The sequence below is a fragment of the Nesoenas mayeri genome (genome assembly GCF_963082525.1).
Source record: "Nesoenas mayeri genome assembly, chromosome: 1".
NCBI lineage: Eukaryota > Metazoa > Chordata > Aves > Columbiformes > Columbidae > Nesoenas > Nesoenas mayeri.
In genome coordinates, this window is record NC_137541.1 from 209,411,256 (window position 1) to 209,435,917 (window position 24,662).

The 24,662-nt window shown below is 52.1% G+C and overlaps 4 protein-coding genes across 4 annotated transcripts; 3 read left to right on the plus strand and 1 right to left on the minus strand.

Moving 5' to 3' along the window:
- Window positions 1-709: 709 nt before the first annotated feature.
- On the minus strand, window positions 710-1,114 carry LOC308053054 (mid1-interacting protein 1-B-like; the record flags this gene model as incomplete). Its single annotated transcript, XM_080363789.1, has 1 exon — window positions 710-1,114. The coding sequence occupies one exon, from the start codon at window positions 1,112-1,114 to the stop codon at window positions 710-712; it is 405 nt and encodes a 134-aa protein (XP_080219915.1).
- Window positions 1,115-4,493: 3,379 nt separating this feature from the next.
- On the plus strand, window positions 4,494-4,898 carry LOC308053169 (mid1-interacting protein 1-B-like; the record flags this gene model as incomplete). Its single annotated transcript, XM_080363959.1, has 1 exon — window positions 4,494-4,898. One exon carries the CDS (start codon window positions 4,494-4,496, stop codon window positions 4,896-4,898), a length of 405 nt encoding a protein of 134 aa, XP_080220085.1.
- Window positions 4,899-8,967: 4,069 nt separating this feature from the next.
- LOC308052958 (mid1-interacting protein 1-B-like) lies at window positions 8,968-9,390 on the plus strand (the record flags this gene model as incomplete). The annotated part of the gene is made up of 1 exon (XM_080363673.1): window positions 8,968-9,390. One exon carries the CDS (start codon window positions 8,968-8,970, stop codon window positions 9,388-9,390), a length of 423 nt encoding a protein of 140 aa, XP_080219799.1.
- A 9,769-nt stretch (window positions 9,391-19,159) lies between these two features.
- KCTD14 (potassium channel tetramerization domain containing 14) lies at window positions 19,160-22,868 on the plus strand (the record flags this gene model as incomplete). The annotated part of the gene is made up of 2 exons (XM_080361478.1): window positions 19,160-19,219; window positions 22,197-22,868. 2 exons carry the CDS (start codon window positions 19,160-19,162, stop codon window positions 22,866-22,868), a joined length of 732 nt encoding a protein of 243 aa, XP_080217604.1.
- Between the last annotated feature and the right edge of the window lie 1,794 nt (window positions 22,869-24,662).

A 24,662-nucleotide genomic window follows, 5' to 3' on the forward strand; every position in this document is an offset into this window, starting at 1 on the left:
CAGGAGAAAGCATCACACCAACAGCAGCTTCACAGGGCTCGTTTTATTAGGAAAGATTGGGGGAAATGTCCCTTGGAGTCCAGGTACCAGCTGGAAAAGGGCTCGGCAGTCACAGGAACCATCGGAGGTGAGGGTCGCCACATGATGCCACCACCTTTGTGCTGCTCTTTGAAAATAAAGAGGAGGGCACAAGGCATGTGGCTCTTCTGATGGACCCCCCAGCACCACCAGATGCTTCTTCCTATGAGGATAAGGCACCATCTGTGTCTCGGGTGGTCACAACTGTCACCAGTGTGTGGTCCCAGTGCTGGGAGATCGGCTGAGCGGTGCTGGGAGGGTGATCGGGGCTGGGGAAGAGCCCACGATGGTCAGCGATGGGGACGTCCTCTCCTTCGTGCCACCAGCACCCAACCTGCAATGGCAGCTGTCCTTAGCCCCAAAGGCCATCCCAGGATGAGACCTGGTCCACCAGCCCCGGGTCCCTGGACCCTGAACCCCCAGAGTCTCTGCACAAGGGGTTGGGATGAGTCCCCTCCTTCAGCATGGAGATCTGCTGGCATTTGAGGGACAGACCCCATTTCAAGGCATTGCCCAGGAGCTCCCCACCCCCTGAAGTGTGGGGGATCTCCCCAGGGACATCAAACACCCTTTGCCCTTGTCCCTCCAGACTGCACGTCCCCCCAGCTCCTACCTGGTGTCCGGGGCAGGGTCACCAGCTGGGCTGTCCCTCGCTGGGGCTGATCTGCTCCAGGATCTGGCTGTACCTGCGCGTGAGGGCGTTGGTGTCCCTGGTGAGGTGGGTGAGGACCTGCTGCAAGCCGGCCAGGTGGTGGGACAGGCGCTCCTCCAGCTGGGCGTCCATGGTGTCGTCATTGTCGTCCGAGGACATGTCGACAACGATGTCGGCGCTGTTTCGTCTCTGGTCGGTGACACAGGCCAGGCCTTTCTCCACCACGGGCTTGATGGCCTTGAGGAGCTGGTAGCGCTCGTACAGGTCCGTGTGGCCGCCCGCGGCCGGGGCCTCCCCCTCCTGCTGCGGGAAGACCCCTCGGAGCAGGCTGGGGAACATCACCTCCTGCTCCATCTTCTGGATGGCCGAGAAGTACTGCTCCATGGCTCCCACGGCTCTGGCTGCGCTGGAATGGGCTCTTCTTGGGGTTCCGCCTGCTCCCCGTCCCCACCGAGGGCTTTTTATTGTGGCTGGGGCAGGTCCCTCCCCTGCTGTCCCCTGCTGTCCCCTCCTGCCAGCCCTGGGCCGGGCTGGGCGGCCATGGGGCCGGGCTTGGCTGCAGCCCAGCTGGGGCTCGGCCACGCCGTGTCCCTGGCTCTGTGTGATCTGTCCTGCACCAGCCTCCCAATGGCCTTTGCTTGAGCTGGACAGGGGTCCAGCTGTGTCCCCATGCTGGGAGCGGGACAAGGTGCTGAGGACCTCTCCTGACACATCCCATCCCATCCCATCCCATCCCGTCCCATCCCATCCCATCCCATTCCATCCATCGGCACCTCTCTCGGGGCCCATGAGAGTGTGTCCATCACCTGCCCCCAGGTCACACAGGCTGCAGGCAGCACCATGGGACATCTGCCGTGATCTGGGCAGTTTTGAGGAGGGAGGAAGCAGAATCAGGTGTTTCTGTAGAGTCAGAGTCCCCCATGAGCCCTGCCCGGCCACCCTCCTTCTCCAGCGCTGCTCTGGGGTCTCACACGGCCCAGCCTTGGCACTTGGCCTTGATACCAACCCCTGAGGAAAGAAGGCGGCGCTAATGAACAGATGGTATTGTCTGGAGGTGTTCGCCCAAAACTGGTATTGTTATGGAGGAAGATGACCCTCAGCTGGATTCAATAGTGACCAGGGAATTACAAAATAGTGAGCAGGGAATTATAAAAGCGACTTTTAAAACCAAGACAGTGCTGGCAGCCCACCCGCCCTGTGATCTGTGCTGGGTGGTCAGGACTTCTTCTGTCTGCAAGGATCAGGGGATCCCACCCCACCCCATCCCGTCCCTTATCACTGATGCTCCCAGGGCCCCAGGCGGTGTGTCTGTGTCCTGCCCGCAGTTCGGGCCGGCTGCAGGCAGCAGTGCTGCCCAGGGGTTGTCACCTCTCCCCGCTCCTTGCTGACATTTCTGGGAATGTGAATTCTCTGGGGCCATTGAGCAACCCCTGTCTGTGACTGCTGGTTTGGAGATAGCGTCAGCCACCAGTGTGGAGAATGTCACTGGGGACACAGTGACGCATTGGGGTCCTGTGTGGTACCCTGGGGACACGGCAGGCGCAGGGATGAGAACAAATGCTGAGGTGGAAAACTCCATCCGCCACTACACGGAGCTGTCACTGGCCACGTGAGCACGGACGGTGCCACCACCACCAGCTGCACCACCCCCATCCTGGGGCAGAGGCCATGGCTGGGGCAACGGCCGGTGCTTTCTGTCCCCGTGTGTCCCCATGACATGTTGCAATCGTGGAAGAATGTTCTATTTGGGGAAAGGCTGCAAAGTCTCTTTCCTCTTTTGCAATATTTGGTGGTGCCAGCTCTCCCACTGCTCCCCCACGTGTCCCTGCCAGGTGCCCACACTGCTGCCCATCCTCTGTCCCCCTCACTTGTCCCCTGTGCAGCTCTTGTCCCTTCCAGGGTGCCCTCAGCCTTTCTGGGTGTCCTGCTGTGTGGCCCAGCAGCACACAAAGGTGGGCAGGTGCTGTTGACCCCATGCTTTTGGGGTGTATGGGCCACCATGGGGGTTCACTGACATCCTAGTGTCCTCCAGGGTGGGCACAGTGGGTCCTGAGGCCGGAGCTTCACCGCAGGGTTCATGGAGGAAGCCGGTCTGCAGACTCTAGTGACAGCCACACATCTGGGGACACAGGGGCAGGTGTCACCCCAGGACAATGGAGGCTTGGGGGAAGACTTTCCCAAACACCACGTCTGTGGCAGCAGAGACCCGAGGATCTCATTGCACCTCCCAGGAGCCCTGATGTCCCTGAGCATCTTCCTCTAGGCGCCCACCAAAGGCACCTGTTTCAGCTCAGCCTAGCCCCAGCCCCTCTCCCCCCTGCTCCCACCATCGCTGTGGTGGTGGTCACTGCCCCCAGCCTCTCCTAGAAGGGTGTGGGGGGGCTGTGTTTAGCTGTTGGGGTCCCTGGAGGCGTGGGGAGAGTTTGGAGATGATTCATGTCCCAAAAATGTGGACCTGGAGAGTGACCTGGGGCTACAGATCCCCTGTAACCCCCCTGACCTGCTGCCCCAAGGGGTGCGTCACCTCAGGGCCATGATGCCAAAGACAAAACAAGGGAGCGGGAAGCACAGTGGCCCCTGTGTCCCTCTGCCCCAAAAGCCCTGAAATGTCTCTGTGCTTCCCAGCACCTCTATGGTGGCCCAGACCTACAACATGGCCAAGCTGCCGGCTGATGGCCGCATGGGGCCAGCAGCACCCACACACCTCGGTGCAGCACTGTGTCCCATGGCAGGACACCCAGACACGCTGGGAGCACATGGGAGGGGACAAAAGGAGCTGAGGGGACAACTCTGGGGAGGAGAGGGTGGGTGGCAGTGGGGCTGGGACATGTGGGGGGTGTGGAGAGACAGCAGCCACTGCTGAGGGTTGCAAAAGTGACAAGGGAACCTGTGGCCTTTCCCAAAATAGGACAGCTTTCCCCTATTGCCACATACCTCAGGGACATGCAGGGACAAGCGGCACTGGCCGTTGGCCAAGCCATGGCCTCTGCCCCAGGATGGGGGTGACAGAGCTGGGGTCTGGCAGCTGTGGGCAGCAATGGCTCCCTGCCACGGCCACAGGAGTTTCACATTGTGGAGTCCGATCAGTTTCCCTGTCCCTACCCAGGGGAAGGGGATGTTTTTGGGGATCCCATGGCTGGGGACGACCTGGCTGACATGTCCCAGGCCCCCACATGGGACCCCACATTGCAGCTCATACCCAGTGGGGTTTTCCATATGTCTGCAGAAGGGGTTGCTCAATGTCCCCAGAGGGTTCACATCCCCAGCGCATGGCAGCAAGGAGAGGGCAGAGGTGACAGCCCCCAGCACTGCTGTCTGCAGCCTGGCCAAACCCAGGACACTGGGAGCATCAGTGCTGGGGCAATGGGATGGGATGGGATGGGATGGGATGGGATGGGATGGGATGGGATGGGATGGGATGGAATGGGAAGGAAGAGGTCTCGGGCATCTCCTCTCCTCATCACTCCATTCCTGGCATGGGGATGCAACTGGACCCCTGTCCAGCTCAAGCAAAGGCCATTGGGAGGCTGGCGCAGGACAGATGACACAGAGCCAGGGACACGGCGTGGCCGAGCCCCAGCTGGGCTGCAGCCAAGCCCGGCCCCATGGCCGCCCAGCCCGGCCCAGGGCTGGCAGGAGGGGACAGCAGGGGACAGCAGGGGAGGGACCTGCCCCAGCCACAATAAAAAGCCCTCGGTGGGGACGGGGAGCAGGCGGAACCCCAAGAAGAGCCCATTCCAGCGCAGCCAGAGCCGTGGGAGCCATGGAGCAGTACTTCTCGGCCACCCAGAAGATGGAGCAGGAGGTGATGTTCCCCAGCCTGCTCCGAGGGGTCTTCCCGCAGCAGGAGGGGGAGGCCCCGGCCGCGGGCGGCCACACGGACCTGTACGAGCGCTACCAGCTCCTCAAGGCCATCAAGCCCGTGGTGGAGAAAGGCCTGGCCTGTGTCACCGACCAGAGACGAAACAGCGCCGACATCGTTGTCGACACGTCCTCGGACGACAATGACGACACCATGGACGCCCAGCTGGAGGAGCGCCTGTCCCACCACCTGGCCGGCTTGCAGCAGGTCCTCACCCACCTCACCAGGGACACCAACGCCCTCACGCGCAGGTACAGCCAGATCCTGGAGCAGATCAGCCCCAGCGAGGGACAGCCCAGCTGGTGACCCTGCCCCGGACACCAGGTAGGAGCTGGGGGGACGTGGAGTCTGGAGGGACAAGGGCAAAGGGTGTTTGATGTCCCTGGGGAGATCCCCCACACTTCAGGGGGTGGGGAGCTCCTGGGCAATGCCTTGAAATGGGGTCTGTCCCTCAAATGCCAGCAGATCTCCATGCTGAAGAAGGGGACTCATCCCAACCCCTTGTGCAGAGACTCTGGGGGTTCAGGGTCCAGGGACCCGGGGCTGGTGGACCAGGTCTCATCCTGGGATGGCCTTTGGGGTTAAGGACAGCTGCCATTGCAGGTTGGGTGCTGGTGGCACGAAGGAGAGGACGTCCCCATCGCTGACCATCGTGGGCTCTTCCCCAGCCCCAATTACCCTCCAGCACCGCTCAGCCGATCTCCCAGCACTGGGACCACACACTGGTGACAGTTGTGACCACCCGAGACACAGATGGTGCCTTATCCTCATAGGAAGAAGCATCTGGTGGTGCTGGGGGGTCCATCGGAAGAGCCACATGCCTTGTGCCCTCCTCTTTATTTTCAAAGAGCAGCACAAAGGTGGTGGCATCATGTGATGACCCCCACCTCTGATGGTTCCTGTGACTGCCGAGCCCTTTTCCAGCTGGTACCTGGACTCCAAGGGACATTTTCCCCAACCTTTCCTAATAAAACACGCCCTGTGAAGCTGCTGCTGGTGTGGTGCTTTCTCCTGACTGGAGCCCTCAGGGAGTGACCTGGTGTGGGGCAGGGGACACGGGCTCTGCTGGGAGGGCACTTTGTCATGCAACGATGGGGAATTTGAAGGAAAAAGAATCGCAGAGTCACAGGATGGTTTGGGTTGGAAAGGAGCTTCAGAGACCATCTAGTCCATACTCTTGTGGTTGCAGGGACATATTTCATCATATCGTGTTGCTGAAAGCCCCATCCAACTTCATCTTCAACACTTCCAGGGATGGGGTATCCACAAATTCTCCAGGCAACCTATTCCAGTGCCTCACCACCCTCATCCTACAAACTTTATCCTGAACCCCCTGGTGTGCACCCAAAAGGGAAGGGGGGAGACATCAGAATACCCAAGAGTGTCATCGGATGCAGGGTCCTCTTCCAAGTTCTCCCCAGGGGTCTTTCCCCACTGGTCATGCCTCGTGCCCCACAGCTCCACACACCTTTTCCCAGCCTGTTGGGGTTTCTGTCCCAGATCTGCCCTAAGTGGGGCTGAGCCTGGGGACCGTCCCCAAGTGGCAGAAGAGCTGCAGGTCTCAACCCCTCTGGGAAGCATCAGCCTCCAGGACCCCAGCCCTGTGTCCAGGTTTGGGTTCTGTTGGTGGTTCCCATCTCCTCTTGTCTATACTGGACAGTTCTCCTGGCTGTCAAGACCATCTTGGCTTCAGCTTGTCCTCCCCATTCACAAGAATTGGGGCCATGGTCTCAGCCATGTGTGGCCAAGTAGTCAGAAGGTGGGGGGGGACGGGCACTCTCGACGGGGGGCAGCTGGGGCTGGATCCAGCACTGCCCCACACCTGAAAGGGTTCTGGGTGGGCTTGAGCAAGGACAAGGACAGTGCTGCTGGTGTCAGGGGAGGCAGAGACATGGGAGATCTGACAGCACGAGATGCCAGGGATGACACAGGGACACCTGGGGACATGTGTTTGGTGGCCTTTTCCCACTTCCTCAGCCACGGCTGACGACCTGATCCCCACGAGCATGGTGGTCGTGGGGACTCTTTCCCAAATGCCGGATCTGCAACCACAGAGACCTGAGGAGCTCATTGCACCTCCTGGGGGGCTCAGCATCAACCCCGCTCTGCTCCATTTCCACATGGCTCCAGGCAGTGTCACCTGTGTGTCCTTGCAGGGGTGACAGCCATATGCTGCCCAGTGGAGGTAGCATGCGTCGCATGCTGTTCAGGCCAATTTTGGCCAAACAGGACCTGACCCCCCCAAATCTCTCCATTTCCACAAAGGGCAACCACACCAGCTATAAAAACAGCGGCCAAGGACCATGTTTGCTAAAATATAGACAAATCCAAATAACCAGAGTCAGTGTGAGGACATCAGAGCAGATCTGCCCACCATGATGCTCCGCAGCCCTGCTAAGGTTGCAGCTTTCTGTCTTAGCCAGAAACAGAGAAACATGAAGGAGATCCTGAGAGAAACCTGAGCTGTTCTCATTGCAATGCCACCTCAGGTTGGGGCATGATGACACGGGCTAGAGGAGAAGTGGAGCTGCAAGATGGACATGGGGTCTCCAAACCACCCTTGGAGCTCCTCGCTTTCCTTTGTACTGTGAAGGATGGATGGACGTTGGTTCCCACTGAAATGAGGACCATGGAGGTGATGCTACTCTGGTGGCTTACATGGCTGTTGCTGAAGGATGGGATCTGTGTCCCCTGGAGAAGATGGTGGTCACAGTGAGGAAGCCTGTGGTCACCTCCATCAATGGCTTTTGGCTCGGGCTGTGCGCTGAGCACTGGGGAGGTTGGTGGTGCCCCAGGGAAGTATTGTAGCTGGACATGTGGAGAAGCCCTCACCACCACTGTTGAACATGGCTGGTAAGAGGCGTGAGACGTTACCACAAGGTCTGTGACAGCTGGAAGGACACACTGATGACTTATGGGGCACTTGCAGACCCCCAGGACCCCCAGACCCCTCTCTGCCAGCTCCTGCCAGGCCAGCCAGCCCCGACCCTCACCCCATGTCACGGGAAACTCGTGCTGCCCCATTGCAGATGTTGCATCACGCTGTCCCCAGGGACGTGTCAATGCCCCACAGTGCCCTGCTGCTGGCCACCGCTGCTGGACGTGACCGATAAGAGACACGAGATGGTCACTGGAAAGGTCTTTGTCCTTGGAAAACCCAGCGCAGGTCCCCAGCAGGACGAGGGCAGACGGGGCGGATCAGCCCCTCTCTGGCGTGGCAGGGGGACTCTGGCCCCAAAAGCAGCTTTTCCTTTCACATGGTTGAGGCCAATCAGGATGGCAAGTTTATTGATAGCTGTTTAACAACATCCAATTAAGCAGAGAGTCGTGACCTGAGCGTGCAGGCTCAGGAAGACCAGGGATAAAGCAGAGCTCTGCCCCGAAGTGTTACATATATAAGAAATTCCAAGTCATCTTCTCTTCGCAGATGGAAGAAGTCCTGACCACCCAGCACAGATCACAGGGCGGGTGGGCTGCCAGCACTTTCTTGGTTTTAAAAGTCGCTTTTATAATTCCCTGCTCACTATTTTATAATTCTCTGGTCACTATTTAATCCAGCTGAGGGTCATCTTCCTCCATAACAATACCAGTTTTGGGCAAACACCTTCAGACAATACCATCTGTTCATTAGCACCTTCTTCTTTCCGCAGGGGTTGGTATCAAGGCCCCGTGCCAAGGCTGGGCCATGTGAGACCCCAGAGCAGCGCTGGAGAAGGAGGGTGGTCGGGCAGGGCTCATGGGGGACTCTGACTCTACAGAAACACCTGATTCTGCTTCCTCCCTCCTCAAAACTGCCCAGATCACGGCAGATGTCCCACGGTGCTGCCTGCAGCCTGTGTGACCTGGGGGCAGGTGATGGACACACTCTCATGGGCCCTGAGAGAGGTGGCAATGGATGGGATGGGATGGGATGGGATGGGACAGGATGGGACGGGATGGGATGGGATGGGATGGGACGGGACGGGATGGGATGGGATGGGACGGGACGGGACGGGATGGGATGGGATGGGATGGGATGGGATGAGATGGGATGGGATGGGATGTGTCAGGAGAGGTCCTCAGCACCTCGTTGCCGTCCCGCTCCCAGCATGGGGACACAGCTGGACCCCTGTCCAGCTCAGGCAAAGGCCATTGGGAGGCTGGCGCAGGACAGATGACACAGAGCCAGGGACACGGTGTGGCCAAGCCCCAGCTGGGTTGCAGCCAAGCCCGGCCCCATGGCCGCCCAGCCCGGCCCAGGGCTGGCAGGAGGGGACAGCAGGGGACAGCAGGGGAGGGACGTGCCCCGGCCACAATAAAAAGCCCTCGGTGGGGACGGGGAGCAGGCGGAACCCCAAGAAGAGCCCATTCCAGCGCAGCCAGAGCCGTGGGAGCCATGGAGCAGTACTTCTCGGCCACCCAGAAGATGGAGCAGGAGGTGATGTTCCCCAGCCTGCTCCGAGGGGTCTTCCCACAGCAGGAGGGGGAGGCCCCGGCCGCGGGCGGCCACACGGACCTGTACGAGCGCTACCAGCTCCTCAAGGCCATCAAGCCTGTGGTGGAGAAAGGCCTGGCCTGTGTCACCGACCAGAGACGAAACAGCGCCGACATCGTTGTGGACACGTCCTTGGACAGCACTAGTGGCGATACAGCATTAGATGAGGGTGCAGACAGCAATCTGGAGGAGCGCCTCTCCCATCACGTCAATGGCTTGCAGCAGGTTCTGACGGACCTCACCAAAAACACCAAAGCCCTCACCCGGAGGTACAGCCAGATCCTGGAGCAGATCAACCTCAGCGATGATCAGTCCAGCTCTTGAGCCTGCACCCCCAGCCTCTGAGGTAAGAGTTTGGGGAGATGCAGTGCCAGAAGAAGCTGGCTGTCGGGTAACATACTTTGTCCTCTTACTCCATCAGCTGGGTGGTTTTCCAATGTTTGCATCACACCCCCAAATCCCAGGAGTTCTGAGTCTGCAGTTCATTGCTCAACAGATCGATCCTCCTGGATTTGTCTTTCTCAGTTGTCCACTTGTGCAATCTGTGCCACTGGACAAAGGTCACTTTGTGAGCTCCACATTGTCCCCAGGACTTCCCCGCTTGCAGCATAGGCAATGTCTGGCTGACACTGTGCAGATACAAAAGATGTCAAGAATAAAAGGTTCGTGTGGTTGTAGGACCCTGAGCTCTGGAATCCAGGAGCTGCCAGACACTGGTGCTCCAACTACTTCTCTTTGTGATGGAAATTGCAACAGGGTCATATTTAGGGAGCAATTTGGCACTTTCAGGTTTCCTAATGTCTAAATTTGATACGCCACCTGCAAACATCTCAGATACTTCAATTCTCCTCTAGCCTGGGGGATGGAAATGCATTCTCCTTGCTGGTGGGACTTTCATTCCTGAGTACCCTGAGTACTCTTGAGAACACATCCCTGTGTCCCACCCAAGAGGAGGCTCATGGCCAAGCTCCTTGTAGTGAAATGGGGAGTGTAGAAAGGTGACAGCAACCAGAGGGAGCATTAATGGGGACTTTGCAAGGTCAAACCCTTCTTTTTGGGGGAACATGGCCAGGAATGAAGATGTTGATTATCCCCACAGGGTGATCCATCGTTTGCAGCCCAGCAGCACTTTTTCTCCTGCGCCAAGTCCCACCAAGGAACGTCCTTCGTGAGCAGTGCAGGGCTTGGCCGTCTGCTCGCCGGGCACCGCCTGTACCATCGACCTGCCCTGCGGCCGATCCTGCCAGTAACCTGGCTGCTTCATGTACCCTGTCCCAGGGGGATTTCTGTGGGGCAGAAATGAGTGTTTTGTGCTATTGCTTTGTAGTAGGCATCTGTAACTTCGAAGTGAAACTTTTGTCTGTGTGTGCCTAAACCCCCCACCCATCCAGTCTCTTTGATAATGTATAATAAATGAAACACAAAGCCTTGTGCAAATGTGTCCTGTGTTTGTGACCAGCTGTCACTTCTGTACAGCTACTGTCCCCCAGCCCATGAGGATGGGGGAACCTTGGCCACTGAAGCCATGCTCCAGCGCACAGAGGAGAGCTGGATCTCTCCAGCAGGGAGTGGGACTTGGGTTTGTGTCGGGATGGATGTTCCCACAGCCCTCTGGCTCTCATACCTTGTGGAAGTTTGGTGTGATCCTGCTATCATGCTGGGTGCTGGGATCCCAACTTGTTCCCCAGTGTTCCTCTGGGTCCTCAGCACAGGACACACATGGAGCTGCTGGAGAGGGGCCAGAGGAGCCACAGGAATGATGCGAGGCTGGAACAGCTCTGCTGGGAGGACAGGCTGAGAGAGCTGGGGTGTTCAGCTGGAGAAGAGAAGCTCTGTGGAGACCTTATTGTGACCTTTCTGTACTTTAAAGGGGCCAACAAGAAAGATGAGGACAGACTTTTGAGCAGGGCCTGTTGTGATAGGACAAGGGGTGATGGTTTTAAACTAAAGGAGAGGAGATTCATGCCAGACATGAGGAGGAAATGTTTTAGGATGAGGGTAGTGAAACACTGTCCCAGGTTGGCCAGAGAGGTGGTGGATGCCCCATCCCTGGAGACATCCCAGGCCAGGCTGGACGGGGCTCTGAGCAACCTGAGCTGGTGAAGATGTCCCTGCTCATGGCAGGGGTGGCACTGGATGAGCTTTGAAGGTCCCCCAACCCAAACTGTTCTATGATTCTATGACCTTCCTTCCCCAGCATCCCCTTCCCCCATGAACCCTCAAATTCTCAGCTCCCCCACCCCATCAGTACCTGTCCATCCCTTCTCTTGACCCACACTCATCCAGCACTTCGGAAAAAGCACCATCTCCACCACACACAGCCTTGGGGACAACCTGCCACAACCCCAGCCAGTCCCAGCAATTCTGGGGGGCAATTCTGCCTCCTTCCCACTTGGCTGTGGCACCTTCCAGAGCCAGGGCAGGGGGGCAGTTGGGGATGCTCAGCTGGGGGAGCTGGAAGGAAGGGCTTCGCTCACCTTCATTCTCTGTGAGCTGCGGGGAGAAAAAGGGCAAAGTCCTCTCCGGGTAGGTGTGCAGGGGGGTTGGAGCCCTCAGCACAGGCTGGGTCTCACCTTCAGGCCACTCCATCCTTCCCAGACACACCACTTGGGAAGTCCTACTGAGCCGGGCACTGGAGGGAGGTGTCCCCTTGCCTCTTCAGGACATTTTAAAACAAATTCAACTGTTGAAACAGTGCTGCTTTTGCTTAACAAACACTGGTCCTCCATCAGCTTTGCAGTTTTGATTAAAGAAACTGGAGATCTCCGAGCATTTGTTGTGAGAGGATTGCAACATGACCTGGGCTGCCAGCTCCAGTTGTGTTGCACGTGTTTCTGCACGTGTTCTCTGAATCTGCCATGTCACAAGAGTGAAGTAACATCCTTCAGGCTGAAATTGGAGACTCATCAGCTCTAAAAGTCTCAGGCTAAAGGGAGCAAATGTTCTGCAGATGGTTCCCCTGTTTCTTCCCATTACTTGGAGCAGCTCCATGTCCTAGTCAGAGGTTCCTGTTCCTGTCAATGCCCTGATTGCTCAGCAGCACTTTGAAGCTCCACAGAGCTGTAAAAAGGCAAAAAAAACCCGGGAACTCCATCCCTTGTTTTTATTTTAGTGAAACTCTAATGGCACAGAAACCAAAAGAGAAAACTTATTTCACAATTTAACAATGAAATGCAATGGGGCTTCAAAGCATCCTCCCACCACACCCCCTGCCCTGATGTCCTCAGCAATGACAGATGCTGCCTCAAAATCAATCATGTTTAAATCTCTGCAGAAGCACCGACTGTCCTAGAGTCCGTGCACAGAAGGAACCCAGCAGTGGTCTGAGGACACCTGATGCCCCATGTAATTCCTCAGGGTCATACATTTTCCTTGACAAGCAGGATCATCCCATGTCCAGGTAGAGTTTTGCTCCTTGCATGATCCTGGCCAACCTTTTGCCAGTCTGGTCCGCAGGTTCCCCTTCTCTTTGTTTAAGAATTGATGCTCATTCAGAGCGTTGACTTAAGGGGAAGGCACAATGTGTGTAGCAAGGACAATTTCTTGTTTGCTTCATCCTCTTGTCCCAGGGTTTCTTAGAGAGGGACACTGCCTGAACAGCCCTGCATTGCCCAAGGGACAAATAAGGGTAACCATAAAAATGTAAAAACCATTTAGCTGCAACAACGGCCCAAGTGGAGGGAGGAGGTGCTGGAAAAAATACCCCTGAAATCACACACCCTTTGGCAGGAGTTTCTCACCAGGCGTCAGGGATATCTGTCACTGACACCCAACGGGAGCCTCGGAAGTGTTGATCCTTCCTCTAGCTCCCTAGCTGCTTATTTCCACAGTAGATGCCCAAGGATTTCTTCTTGATTGACGTCTTGGTTTCACATGTTCCCGGAGATACACCGCCAAGGTCTGTCTTCTCTTTCTCCTTTAATTTCTGTGTGTCTATATCCCAGCGTTGGTTATCCATGAGAAGCCCAGCCTTTCCTCTCCCACCATCAGCTTGGGATACGCAGGCTGTAGTCTCAGCAGCAAGACCAGGCACAAACCCACTGGCTGGTCTTCCAACCTTCGTAGATTACATTGGAATGATCCTCTTTTCTGCAGATTGTCCTTTTTTCTTTCTGGCTAAATAGACAGCATCAGCCTGAACTTGGACTGTTGACAAGTTGATGTCCCTCAAGAGGGAGTGAGCAGATGAATTGGCCTGTGGCAACACCTTGACTGTTGTGTGACAAGGGCCTGGGAATAGTAGCACCCATACACTCAGCTCTGCCCCACACTCTCCATGTGGCACATCAAGAGTTGGGTGAGAGCTTAGGAAGGGAAACCACATGAGGAGATAAAGACAGGCTAGAAGAGAGCGCTATTGTATCTAGATTGGCTTCATGCTCCAGGAAAGCCTACAACCTAAGCTGAACGTGATACAAACATGGGAAAGAAGTCGATGGGCATGAGGATCAGGAGAATAATGTGATTTCTCAGGAATGTGGACACTAATGGACCTGCTGGGCTGTTTTAACCGATGGCAACATGAGTGGTCGAGTCCGTTTCCTGAGGATGGCACATGCACTTGCTTGGCCAGGAGGTATTTTGCTCCCTTGGCTTTTGGTGGTGTCCCAGGGCCTTTCCAAAGCCAGCTCAGATCTTGATGCAAGCCACCAGTGACACACTCCTGAGGCCCACAAAGCTGGGTGGAGCTCAGGAATGGCTGGAAGGCAGCGGGTAGAAGCGCCGATGGTGTTTGCGCAGCGCGTGGTTGTTTGGTTTAGGAGTGGCTCCCCGACTGAGAAACCAGCAGCACAGCTGCACCGCTGCAATTCCTGAGCAGAACTCAAGCCAACTGCTGGTGGTTTTGCTTTTCAGCAGAAACTACACAAATTGTGCAGGCTGGCCACATGTCACCAGAAGAATCTGGCAGTTAGCATATGTGTTTCAAAAGACAAAAAAAAAATCTGGTTTTCCTGTGACCTTTGGAAGAGACTTGGCTTAGAATCATAGAATAGAATAATAGAATCACAGAATCCTAGAATCCCAGAATGTCAGGGATTGGAAGGGACATCTAAAGCTCATCCAGTGCAATCCCCCCATGGAGCAGGAACACCCAGATGAGGTTACACAGGAAGGTGTCCAGGCGGGTTGGAATGTCTGCAGAGAAGGAGACTCCACAACCCCCCTGGGCAGCCTGGGCCAGGCTCTGCCACCCTCACCAGGAACAAGTTTCTTCTCAAATTTAAGCGGAACCTTCTGTGTTCCAGTTTGAACCCATTACCCCTTGTCCTGTCATTGGTTGTCACTGAGAAGAGCCTGGCTCCATCCTCCTGACACTCACCCTTTAGATATCTGGAAACATTAATGAGGTCACCCCTTAGTCTCCTCCAGCTCCAGAGCCCCAGCTCCCTCAGCCTTTCCTCACACGGGAGATGCTCCACTCCCTTCAGCATCTTTGTTGCCCTGCGCTGGACTCTCTCCAGCAGTTCCCTGTCCTGCTGGAACTGAGGGGCCACAACTGGACACAATATTCCAGATGTGGTCTCACAAGGGCAGAGTAGAGGGGAAGGAGAATGTCCTGAGTTGGAAGAGACCCACAAAGACCATTGAATCCAACTCCTGTCCTGGAGTTCTGAGGAGCTACGCCAGCTATGTTGCATCTCCTCTTTGCTTTCCACAGGAATCTCCTCCACTGAGATGCAGATGGGTCCTGGGGATCAGCTTCAGTAGGTGTCCCTTCCACCAGTTTATCATCACTCCCAGATCAGCTGTGGATCGTCACCTCCACGCTCCAGGAAAATGGTCCAGAGCAAAAGGGCTTAATCTCCTCCCTCAAGAAGCTTGATACACTGGAAAAGAGGGAACAAGAAGAGAAAGACAAACTGTTCCAAGCTGCTTCTCCACATCTGAACTTCACACTTCCCTTCCTGTCTTAAAAATGTAATTCATTTTTTCCCCTTGGATTTAGCGTATTTACTTGTAGTAGGGCACAAAATCCAAATCTGAATGTTGTTGGCCTAATTATTTTAAAGAGAAGCTGCCAATCCAATGTGTTAAGAAATAAATCTGCTAAAAAAACTTTTATGAATAATACTGTTTTCCAAAATGATGTATGTACCAGCACACAGATGCTTCAGTTCATTGTTATGTACATATTTATACAATTTTCAAAGCCCACATATTTATTCCCCACAAAACCATTGTCAAGTTATCCATTCTTTGGCAGACACAAAGTTCTCAGCATTAGTATGATTATTCTTCTGATTCATATTGTGGTTGCTCGTACAAGGTCCGGTCACAAGTTAATTCTTTCATGCGAAGACAGTGAAAGGATGTTCCCTGCCTGAAAGAGCTTGCAGTCTTGGAAATATCCTCTTCATTGAAAACAAAAGCAACAACAACAACAAACCTGTGCAGAGGGAAATCTACTTTCGAAGCATCTCCAAAAGAAATGTCAGAATCAGCGGCCACCCCGAGAAGAACAGGTAGGAGGATTGAAGTATAACTCTGTGCAAGGAGCAGGGAGAGGAATGGAGAACATCTAACTGGTTCTTCTTCTTTGTCCTCCTCATGGTTCTGTGACCCATTTGGGCAGCTGGTCTCTCCGATAGGTCTCAGCATCCTCCTATTCAAGGACAGGACCTTGCTGATCCTTCTTGATCTCCTCCACAAAAATCCCCGGATGTCTCTTTCTCTGCTCGACAGCAAGCAGGTGGATCCCAAACAGACCATCGGTGCATCTGAGACAGCTTTAAAAGGCCCAAAGGATGAACGATTTCAGGGATTTAGGCCAAGTGGTAACAAGCATAAAGCCCAACAGGGATCCTGGGTGGAAATTCTGGCTTAACATACATCAAATCCCATTCCCCAAAGGAAGAAACTCAGCTAATGTCCCCAGAACAGCACAGTGGTGACTCCTCACCAGGGGGTGTGGAGCAGCAGCTACAATGGAGCTGCTGGTTGTAGGAATCCCAGGACCCTGGTTGCCCAAGGCTATGGAGACTTTCATGGTCTTGACTTTTTACTTCCTTTTCAAGGGAAGAATGAAATTCAAACCAGCCCCAAGTAGTTGTTACCAGCAGCATGGACATCTGGGAGCCTTGTTGGAACTGCCTTCTCCATCCTTATTTAAAAACCCTTGTCCCATTTTTGCCTTTCATGGGCTTCTCCTCCACCTGCTGGTTTCCTCGACATGGCTTTAACCATGGGGTAAAAGGAGGAGTGACACACCGCAAGATCGACTGTTTCCACTTTGTGCAGGCACAGAGGGCTTTGATGCAGCGTTGGATGTCTGCCCAGCAAAGCTGTGACACCAAACAGGTCAGATGTGTGGTCCTTGTAATGCAGGATGTCACCTCTGGTGTGACCACCTAAAAAGAGCCACCAAATCCCCACGGACAGGCAGTGATATGCCAATGGCTTGGGCTGCGAGAAGTTCTTCCTAAGGTCTTTATAGAGATCCGATGAATTTGTCAGTTTAAATTAAGTCTTTATTGAAAAGGGGGAAAAAAAATCCAGCTGGGAGTAATTTGTATAGCAGGACTGAAAGATGTCATCTTAAAGCAAGTCGTGCAGTTGGTAGGATTAAAAAGTCCCTGAAGAAGCAGAAATAACAATCAGGCCTTTCACATACATGGTGACATCCAGTGAAAACATTTCACAGGCTTTCAGACAGATTCTTTGTCCCATAATGTGCCAGCAAAAGTGGCTAAGATATAAAAAAGGAGTAAAAGAGTGAGGGAGCCAGAGCGTATGTTCATGAGGCTGAAGGACCAGTTGGCTTAGCAGTAGAAAAGAACTGCAGGCATCAGCTGACAACTGTTCCTTTTGCCAAAGTGGTAAAGATCTACAGTGTGCCTTGAGAGTTTGGCCTCAAGTCCCATCAGCCACCCTTGATTCTGGTTTGGGGAAACCTTCCAGATGAGCTTTTGGACAAAGTCACCCCTTCTACTGCTCTTCACCCTTCCCCAGCAAAAAGCTTGTGGGAGGAGAGAGGTGATGATCTGCTTGTCTATCCAGTTCTGTTATCACCTCCAGCATCAAAGACGTCTCGCACAGAACGAGTCTGAACTCCACTTCTGTCAGTTATATCCAGGATATTTTCTGAAGCACCTGCGTAAGCCAGCCCAAAGATTGGGATCTGCAGGAATCAAAGGCTCAGAACACACAGATCTTCCAGCTCTCCCTGTTTTCCAATAAGCACTGATTTTTTTAAAGTTTATTACAAGTTACAAAACCCAGGCTCCCACGCGGTCCTCACTAGTGCATCCATCGCTATTAATTCTTCTGGTCTGGCAAAGGGAAAATTCAAAGCAGCAGAGTTCCAGAAGGACAAGGAACTGCTGGAGAGAGTCCAGCGCAGGGCAACAAAGATGCTGAAGGGAGTGGAGCATCTCCCGTGTGAGGAAAGGCTGAGGGAGCTGGGGCTCTGGAGCTGGACAAGAGGAGACTGAGGGCTGACCTCAATAATGTTTACAGATATATAAAGGGTGAGTGTCAGGAGGATGGAGCCAGGCTCTTCTCGGTGACAAACAATGGTAGGACAAGGGGTAATGGGTCCAAACTGGAACACAAAAGGTTCCACTTAAATTTGAGAAGAAACTTCTTCATGGTGAGGGTGGCAGAGCCTGGCCCAGGCTGCCCAGGGGGTTGTGGAGTCTCCTTCTCTGCAGACATTCCAACCCGCCTGGACACCTCCCTGTGTAACCTCATCTGGGTGTTCCTGCTCCATGGGGGGATTGCACTGGATGAGCTTTCCAGGTCCCTTCCAATCCCTGACATTCTGTGATTCTGTGAGATAACTCAGACCAGGTTATTACTGAGGTTCCCTCAGGATGGTTCAGGGCAGCAGAAGCAATATATAAGTTGGGTTCAATGAGAGGTTCATCCAAATGCACAAAACACTCCAAAGAATCTGAGTCCAGCTTTGATGGAGCCTTGCGTAAGGACCGGATTTATTCTCAAGGTGAGGTAACTGGTGCAAATGATAACTCTTCTCTTTTTTTCCCCATGCCTTAAGCGTCTGGTCAGATCAATGCTCTGTTCTGGAAAGACACAGATCCAGCAAAATCCCTGCAGGATGCAAAACCAGCAAAGCTGGTTTCCATGAGCACAATGCAGATCTTGTGCAAATGGTTTCCTTATATACTATGCTGTTATCTTTTCATCATTAAAATCTCACTGAGGAAGATTTTTAGGAAGCATTATGTTTGTCTGAGATTTTCCCTTTGGTTGCTGGTATCAGGAAGCAGCTTGAAATGAAAGAGAGTAAGGCAAGGATGGCAGAGGAGAGGCATGTTCTGAACACACATGTCCTTGTGAGTGTTTAAATTCTGCAAGAAATAGTCGCACTCCCACTAAATTTCTAGTGCTTTCCGCTTTTCATATGTGGTGGATACAGGATATCAGAAAACACCATCATGCAAAGATATTAATCAAATATTTATGTCCAACTGAAAATAATAGTTCAGGCTCCAGCAGAGATTCAGGTTTGGTTTTATTTACCTTGTAGAAATTACTCAATGCCCAGAGATTGTTTTGGCAAGGAAGAAAATGCCACCACCTTGGACAGATTGTAGAGATCCTGATCTGGCATTGATGGGTATGACAAATGGGATCAATGAGATGGTTTGGGATAAAGCCTTTAAATCAGCAGCACACGGAGGCCAAAAAGCTGTGAAAATATTTGCTGGTTTCGATACAACCGGTTCACGAGGTGGAGACGCTCACACAGGCAGGAATTGTGGGGCTCCTCGGAGGCGCTCTGGGCACGGGGCCTCCTTTGAAAGGATTATTTGGCTCTTAGTCACCGCACAGATAATATTACAGGAGGTGTGTGCTGGCAGCCAGCCCGAGTCCACCCTGCCAGAAAACTAATGAGCAAACGTTTCCGTTTCCAGGCTGTTCCCTCCCCTCTCCCGACACCCGCGACCGGAGCGGCGCTGGGAGCAAACTGGAGCCACTGGGGCAGCACTGGGCTGGGAGGCTGGAAAAAACCTGACCCACTGAAAAGTAAAGCAAGTGGAAGGGGATTGGAGCGCGGCAAGGAACCATCCTACGTGTGGGGAACGACCAGAGCACAGAGCAGCGGGTTTTTCCACACCTCCCGGGGGAGATGAGCATTTCGTCGGAGCACAAGCCCCTCGGGAAGCAGGTCACCGGTGTCCTGCACACGGTAAGGGACGCGCTCAGGGCCACCGTGTCCTCCTGTGGGATCACAGCATCCCCTTTGGGCTGCTTTAGAGGGTTTTTTTCCTCCCATCTGTTATTTTGAAGACACCAGGACTTGCCAGGTATGTGACCAAGAAGGGGACACTCGGTGAAAAGGTTTGCTTGACTCCAGCCTGTTTGCACCCGTCTGTTTGCAGAAGGGCCATGTCCCTCACAGGTGTGCAGGATCTGGCAACAACAAATAACCAGAGCGGTTCTTCTTCTCCTTTCACAAGAGGTGGAATTAATTTGCTGTGAACTTTGATTTGTCAGATCCCTAACTGAAAAGCCTGTTGTGACTTTTGGGGATTTTCAATAGTTCTTAGAGACTTTAAAGATGCAAAAGCTGCCCTGTGTTGTAGACGTGCACAATCATCGGCTGGGAGCAGCAGTTTTTCTAGCTTTAAGGAAAATTAACGTCAATCTCAAGAAAAGCAGCGTATTACTAGGCAGAAATCAGTGATGGGATCAGATGACTCTTCCTTTTCCTCTCCTCATTCTCTATTGTAGCTGTACAGCCTCTCCCCTAGACCTGTCTTTAAAAAATCCCATCTCTCGTGTTGCACTTTCCAGGTGCAGGTTGCAAAATGCTTCCCAAAGGAAGTAACTGTTTGGCAGATTAATAAACTGGGGCACAGAGAGGTGAAATGACTTCCCAAGTGTCACCTCACTGGCTGATTACAGAGCTGGGAATTAGCTGGTGCCAGTACTCCCAGTTTGCTGGGAACGAGTTTGGTCCCCGGCCAAAAATACTAATCAAGTTCGGAGAACATGAGGTTTGCTGAGCTACTGTATTAATGAATACCATGTTATCCATTGGTATTAGTGACAAACAGCACGAAACATCTGACCTGCCATCTGAAAAAGGAGCCAAGTATCGAAAGCATGAGACCCTCCTGTCAAATGATTCCTGCTGGGGAAATCTGTTGCTATCACTTGCACTAATAGCAAATTTCCTAACTGAGAAGCTTTATTAAAGAAACAGCTTTGAACTGTGTTCTTTAGTGGGTAGAAACCATCAGATAGTCTCAGACAGAGTAATTTTTGTCTCCTTGGTTGTAGTGCAAGTGATTGTCCCCAAGATGAAGCCACTCACACCAGGGCAAAGCAAAATGCCAGCTGGGTCTTTGGCCAGAATCTGCTGTTGTTTCCTTGGCTTGCCCAGGCTTTGAGCAAATTTCTGCTAAATCTGATCACTTGCTGCTGTTTAAAGGGAAGGTTTCTCCCTGCTCCAGGTTTTCTGTTCCTTGTCCCTTCCTTTAGCCAGCTCTGGTGCTTGTGAAATCCTCTGTCAGCCAACCCAGCTCAATAAGATGAAGGAGAAGCAGAGGGGAGCAACAGAAACACGTCGGTAGGTAGAAGGGTGGAGAAGGGAGAAAGCAGCAGGAGCTCCCCTTCCTTTGGTGCGAGGTGTGAGATCAGCTCACGTCATCCCGTGGGCTGGTACCTGCGGGGTCCAGCAAAGCACTTATGTACACGCTTCACTTGAGGCATGTGACTTGAGGCACTGAAGCAGGTCCTTGCGTGGCTGGAGCCAAGAGGGAGCAGGTGATCTCCTGGAAACAAGGGTTGTTTATTGACTCACACCTTCCCAATGGCAGGTGTGGTCCTGGCTGGGCGTGCGACTTGTATTACAGCGGTGACGGCGGGAGGGGAAATAACTGCCTCCTTTCTTCTCTCTCCTTGTTCTCTACTGAGTACTATAAAAATCACTGAGGGCAAAGGGAAGCTGTTAAAATCTTTAGCACTGAACATCAGGAAGGTCATCAGAAGTTAAACCAGGTCCAGCTTTCCAGACAGTGGTGTTAATGCACAGTGAAATAAAACAAATCAAGAGTCCAAACTTTCCATTCTTCCTTCTTAAATCCATGTCAGCTGCATGAAGTATTTATTTCCTTTCCTTCCTACCTGAAGCAATAATACGTTTTAAAAATGCTTTGATAAACAGCTTCTGTCTTCTACCTCTGACATGCTGTATTTTTACATCTCGGTTTAGTATTTGCAATTAAAACCCCAGATGGGTGGAAGCCAATTATGCCCATTTTCTAAAGTTTCAAAGACCTCTTAGTTCTTCCTTTGAGGAGAAAACACCAGCTTGGGTGAGAAGAATGGAGCTGCACAGCTTTGAGCTCTGTCCTTGTCCCTCTGTACAAGGGGAGGGTGAGAGCTCACAGATCACTCTCGCTGGAAGGACAGGGGCCAAGAGGGACGATGTTTGTGTAGGACCTGTCAAATCCTGTAGTCACCAACAGTCTCCCTGGGCAAGGGCTTCTTGTTTCTCTTCCTCACTGGCAAAACGACACTTTCCTTATTGCCAAAGACATGGTGAGCACTCAGCCATTTAGAGATGTCCCAGTCTCTTCTGCTCTGGTTATCAGGGCAAAATATGATAGGATAGGATAGGATAGGATAGGATAGAATGGAATAGAATAGAATAGAATAGAATAGAATAGAATAGAATAGAATAGAATAGAATAGAATAGAATAGAATAGAATAGAATAGAATAGAATAGAATAGAATAGAATAGAATAATTTCAGTTGGAAGAAACCATCAAGATCATCAAGTACAATAGTTAACTCAATCCTGGCACTAAACCATGTCCCCAAGAATCTCATCTAAACACCTTTTAAACCCCTCCAGGGATGGTGATTCCACCACTGCCCTGGGCAGCCTGTTCCAATGCCCGACAACCCTTTCCAGGAAGAATTCTTTCCTAATATCCAATTTAAACCTCCCCTGGTGTAAATCTCCTCCTGTATCTGCTTTTAGCAACAAATGGGGTGGACGTTCCCATCTGTCCCCCATGGGATGGAGGCTCAACCCACTCTTCACACCATCATTCTGATTTCCAGCTGTATTTTTCTTTTGTTTCTTTTCCTTGACGCCTCCGTGTTGACAGCCCCAGAAAGGTAATGCACGTGGTTTTTTGTCCCCTTGCAGTTGTCACCGATCGTGGAGTTAAATGTCGGCGGGGAGATGTACACGACGACGCTGAGCACCTTAAAGAAACACCCTGGCTCCAAGCTGGCTGAGATGTTCACCGGCCAACCCAAACTCCGGACCGACTCGGAAGGGAGGTTCTTCATCGACAGACCGGGCGTCTACTTCAAATACATCCTGGAGTACCTGCGGAGTAACCAAGTGCCCACCCAGTGCATCCAGGACGTCTACAAGGAGGCATTGTTCTACGACATCGAACCTCTAATCAAACAGCTAGAGGACTCCCCACAGATCTTTGGGGAGCTGGTGGCGAGGAAGCAGTTCCTGGCCCGTGTCCCCAACTACAGTGAGAACATTGAACTGATGATCCGCATCGCCAGGGCAGAAGCGGTCGCATCCCGCCGGTCCAGTGTCATCGTGTGCGTGGTCAGAACCGAGGAGGACGCGGCCAGGTGTCAGGATGCCTTGAACAGCTTGGATATGGATAAAAAATCCGTGGTGAAGTTTGGCCCCTGGAAGGCAGCACCAAGTATTTCTGACCTGCTGGACTGCATTCAAATGGATGTTGAAGCCAAAGGGTACAAAATATCCTTTCAGCCCCACGTCGCTGAAAAAGGTTTTCGCGTCAAATCACATGACTTCTTCTACAAGTTCCTGTTCACCTGGTGGTAGCAAAGTGCTGCCTTAGATGGGGAATGGAAGAAAGCGATTATTTAAAACAAATTAACTTGGGCTGCAGAGACTAAGCTATGGATGACCAGAAGAAGAAATGAATGGCCCAACAAAAGGATCTCCTTTGGTCGTTTGCTAAATTAACGAGCACTTAAGAGCCACCGTTTTGTTGGGCTTCAGGGGATAACTATACAATTTAAAAGGTATCAGGAAAAGGAGGAATTTTACTCTCTCAGTGTTTCTATTAGGTAAGTTCAGAGACCCAGATCTGAAGGCCCAGGAAGCCTTGCTCAACCTAAGAGAACATTATAATCTCACATATGTCTCAGGGACACATGGAGTTGGTCTCTCAGTGCAAATGGGAACAGGTCACATACGCACAATTCCCGATGGAATTGCCGACAGCTGCATTAGCACATGCTCAACTTTAATTTGGATCCTCAATGCAAAAGCAAAAGCTCTTCTCACTGCTTCCCACACCAGAACCGAGGTTAAAAAGAACTCTTTCAGTGCACCATGCTCTTTTCTTGTTACCCCAGTAGACAGCCTACTCTCTGGCCAATGTATTTATTAGCATTATTTATTATTTATTCTGAAGGAGAAACATTGAACCTCAGCTATGGTCCAGGGCCAACAAAAGGCAAAAATGCCATTGCTGGTCTGAGGAGTTTATAACCTAAGGACACTCGCTCCTCTCACACGCCACACTATTTCCATCTTTTTCTTGTGACACCCATTATTATTATGATATTATTTCTAAATATATAACTTCTGGAAAAATGGGGAAAACTCACTGTGATTTGATGGGAAGGAAGCGCTGCTGAAGCAATGGCCTGGGACCTCAGTGCAAATTCTCCTCCGCAGAACATGAGTTGGATCCTACATCATGTTTTCAAAATCTTAGTATTCAAAAGTTTATTTTTATACTGGAGACGGCTGTTAGCTTGGTTTTAATCACTCTGAAAATCATAACGGCTAATTTGATTATGATCGTATTTCCTTTATTTCTCAGAACATGGATTTCTTACAGTTAACGACAATAATCTCTGGAATGTTAAATAAATAACTTTTTAAACCTCTTTGAATGATACAGAAGCGCTTTATTTACTGACATCCTTCCCTCCAAACCCCTTAATTCAAAAGACCTGAAGTTTTATCTTTATGGTAATGGTTTGGATAATTCCTAATTAATCTTGGTTGCAGATGTGCTCATCCTAGCACAGATTGAAATTTGGAGTCCCATCACTGACCTCAGGGCAGTTCTGCTGTTGATATAAGGGGACTCTTAGATACCTCTTGCACTTATAACCTTCAAAAGAACAGACACAGTGTCTGATAAGACTAAAATGCTTAGAAAATACGATCTGTGATCTTAAGTTTGATCATAACTAAGTGGTCGGTGGTGCTTAGCCTAAAAGAAGAGAGATTGAAGAGGACACCAAATAGACAAAAAGTTGCTTTAAAGAGATTTGTTATTCTTTGTACATGCTAAGGGTGGAAGAACTGGCTTAAATTTCAACAAAGGAGATTAAAATTAGATAATAGAAGAAAAAAAAATCCAATTATAGGGTAGGTAAAACCTCAACTAACCTCCTAAGACTACAGGACTGGTGTCATGAGGAAGTTTAACAGTTTTATCAAGGATGGTCTCATAGAACAGCCCAGACTGAAAGGGATCACAAAGGATCATCTGGTCCAGGCTCTGGTGGGAAAGGGAGCCTGGATTAAATTGTTGAGCAGCCTGTCATGTCATGTCTTGGAAAGCCCCAGCAACGTGGGCTCTACCATGTCCCT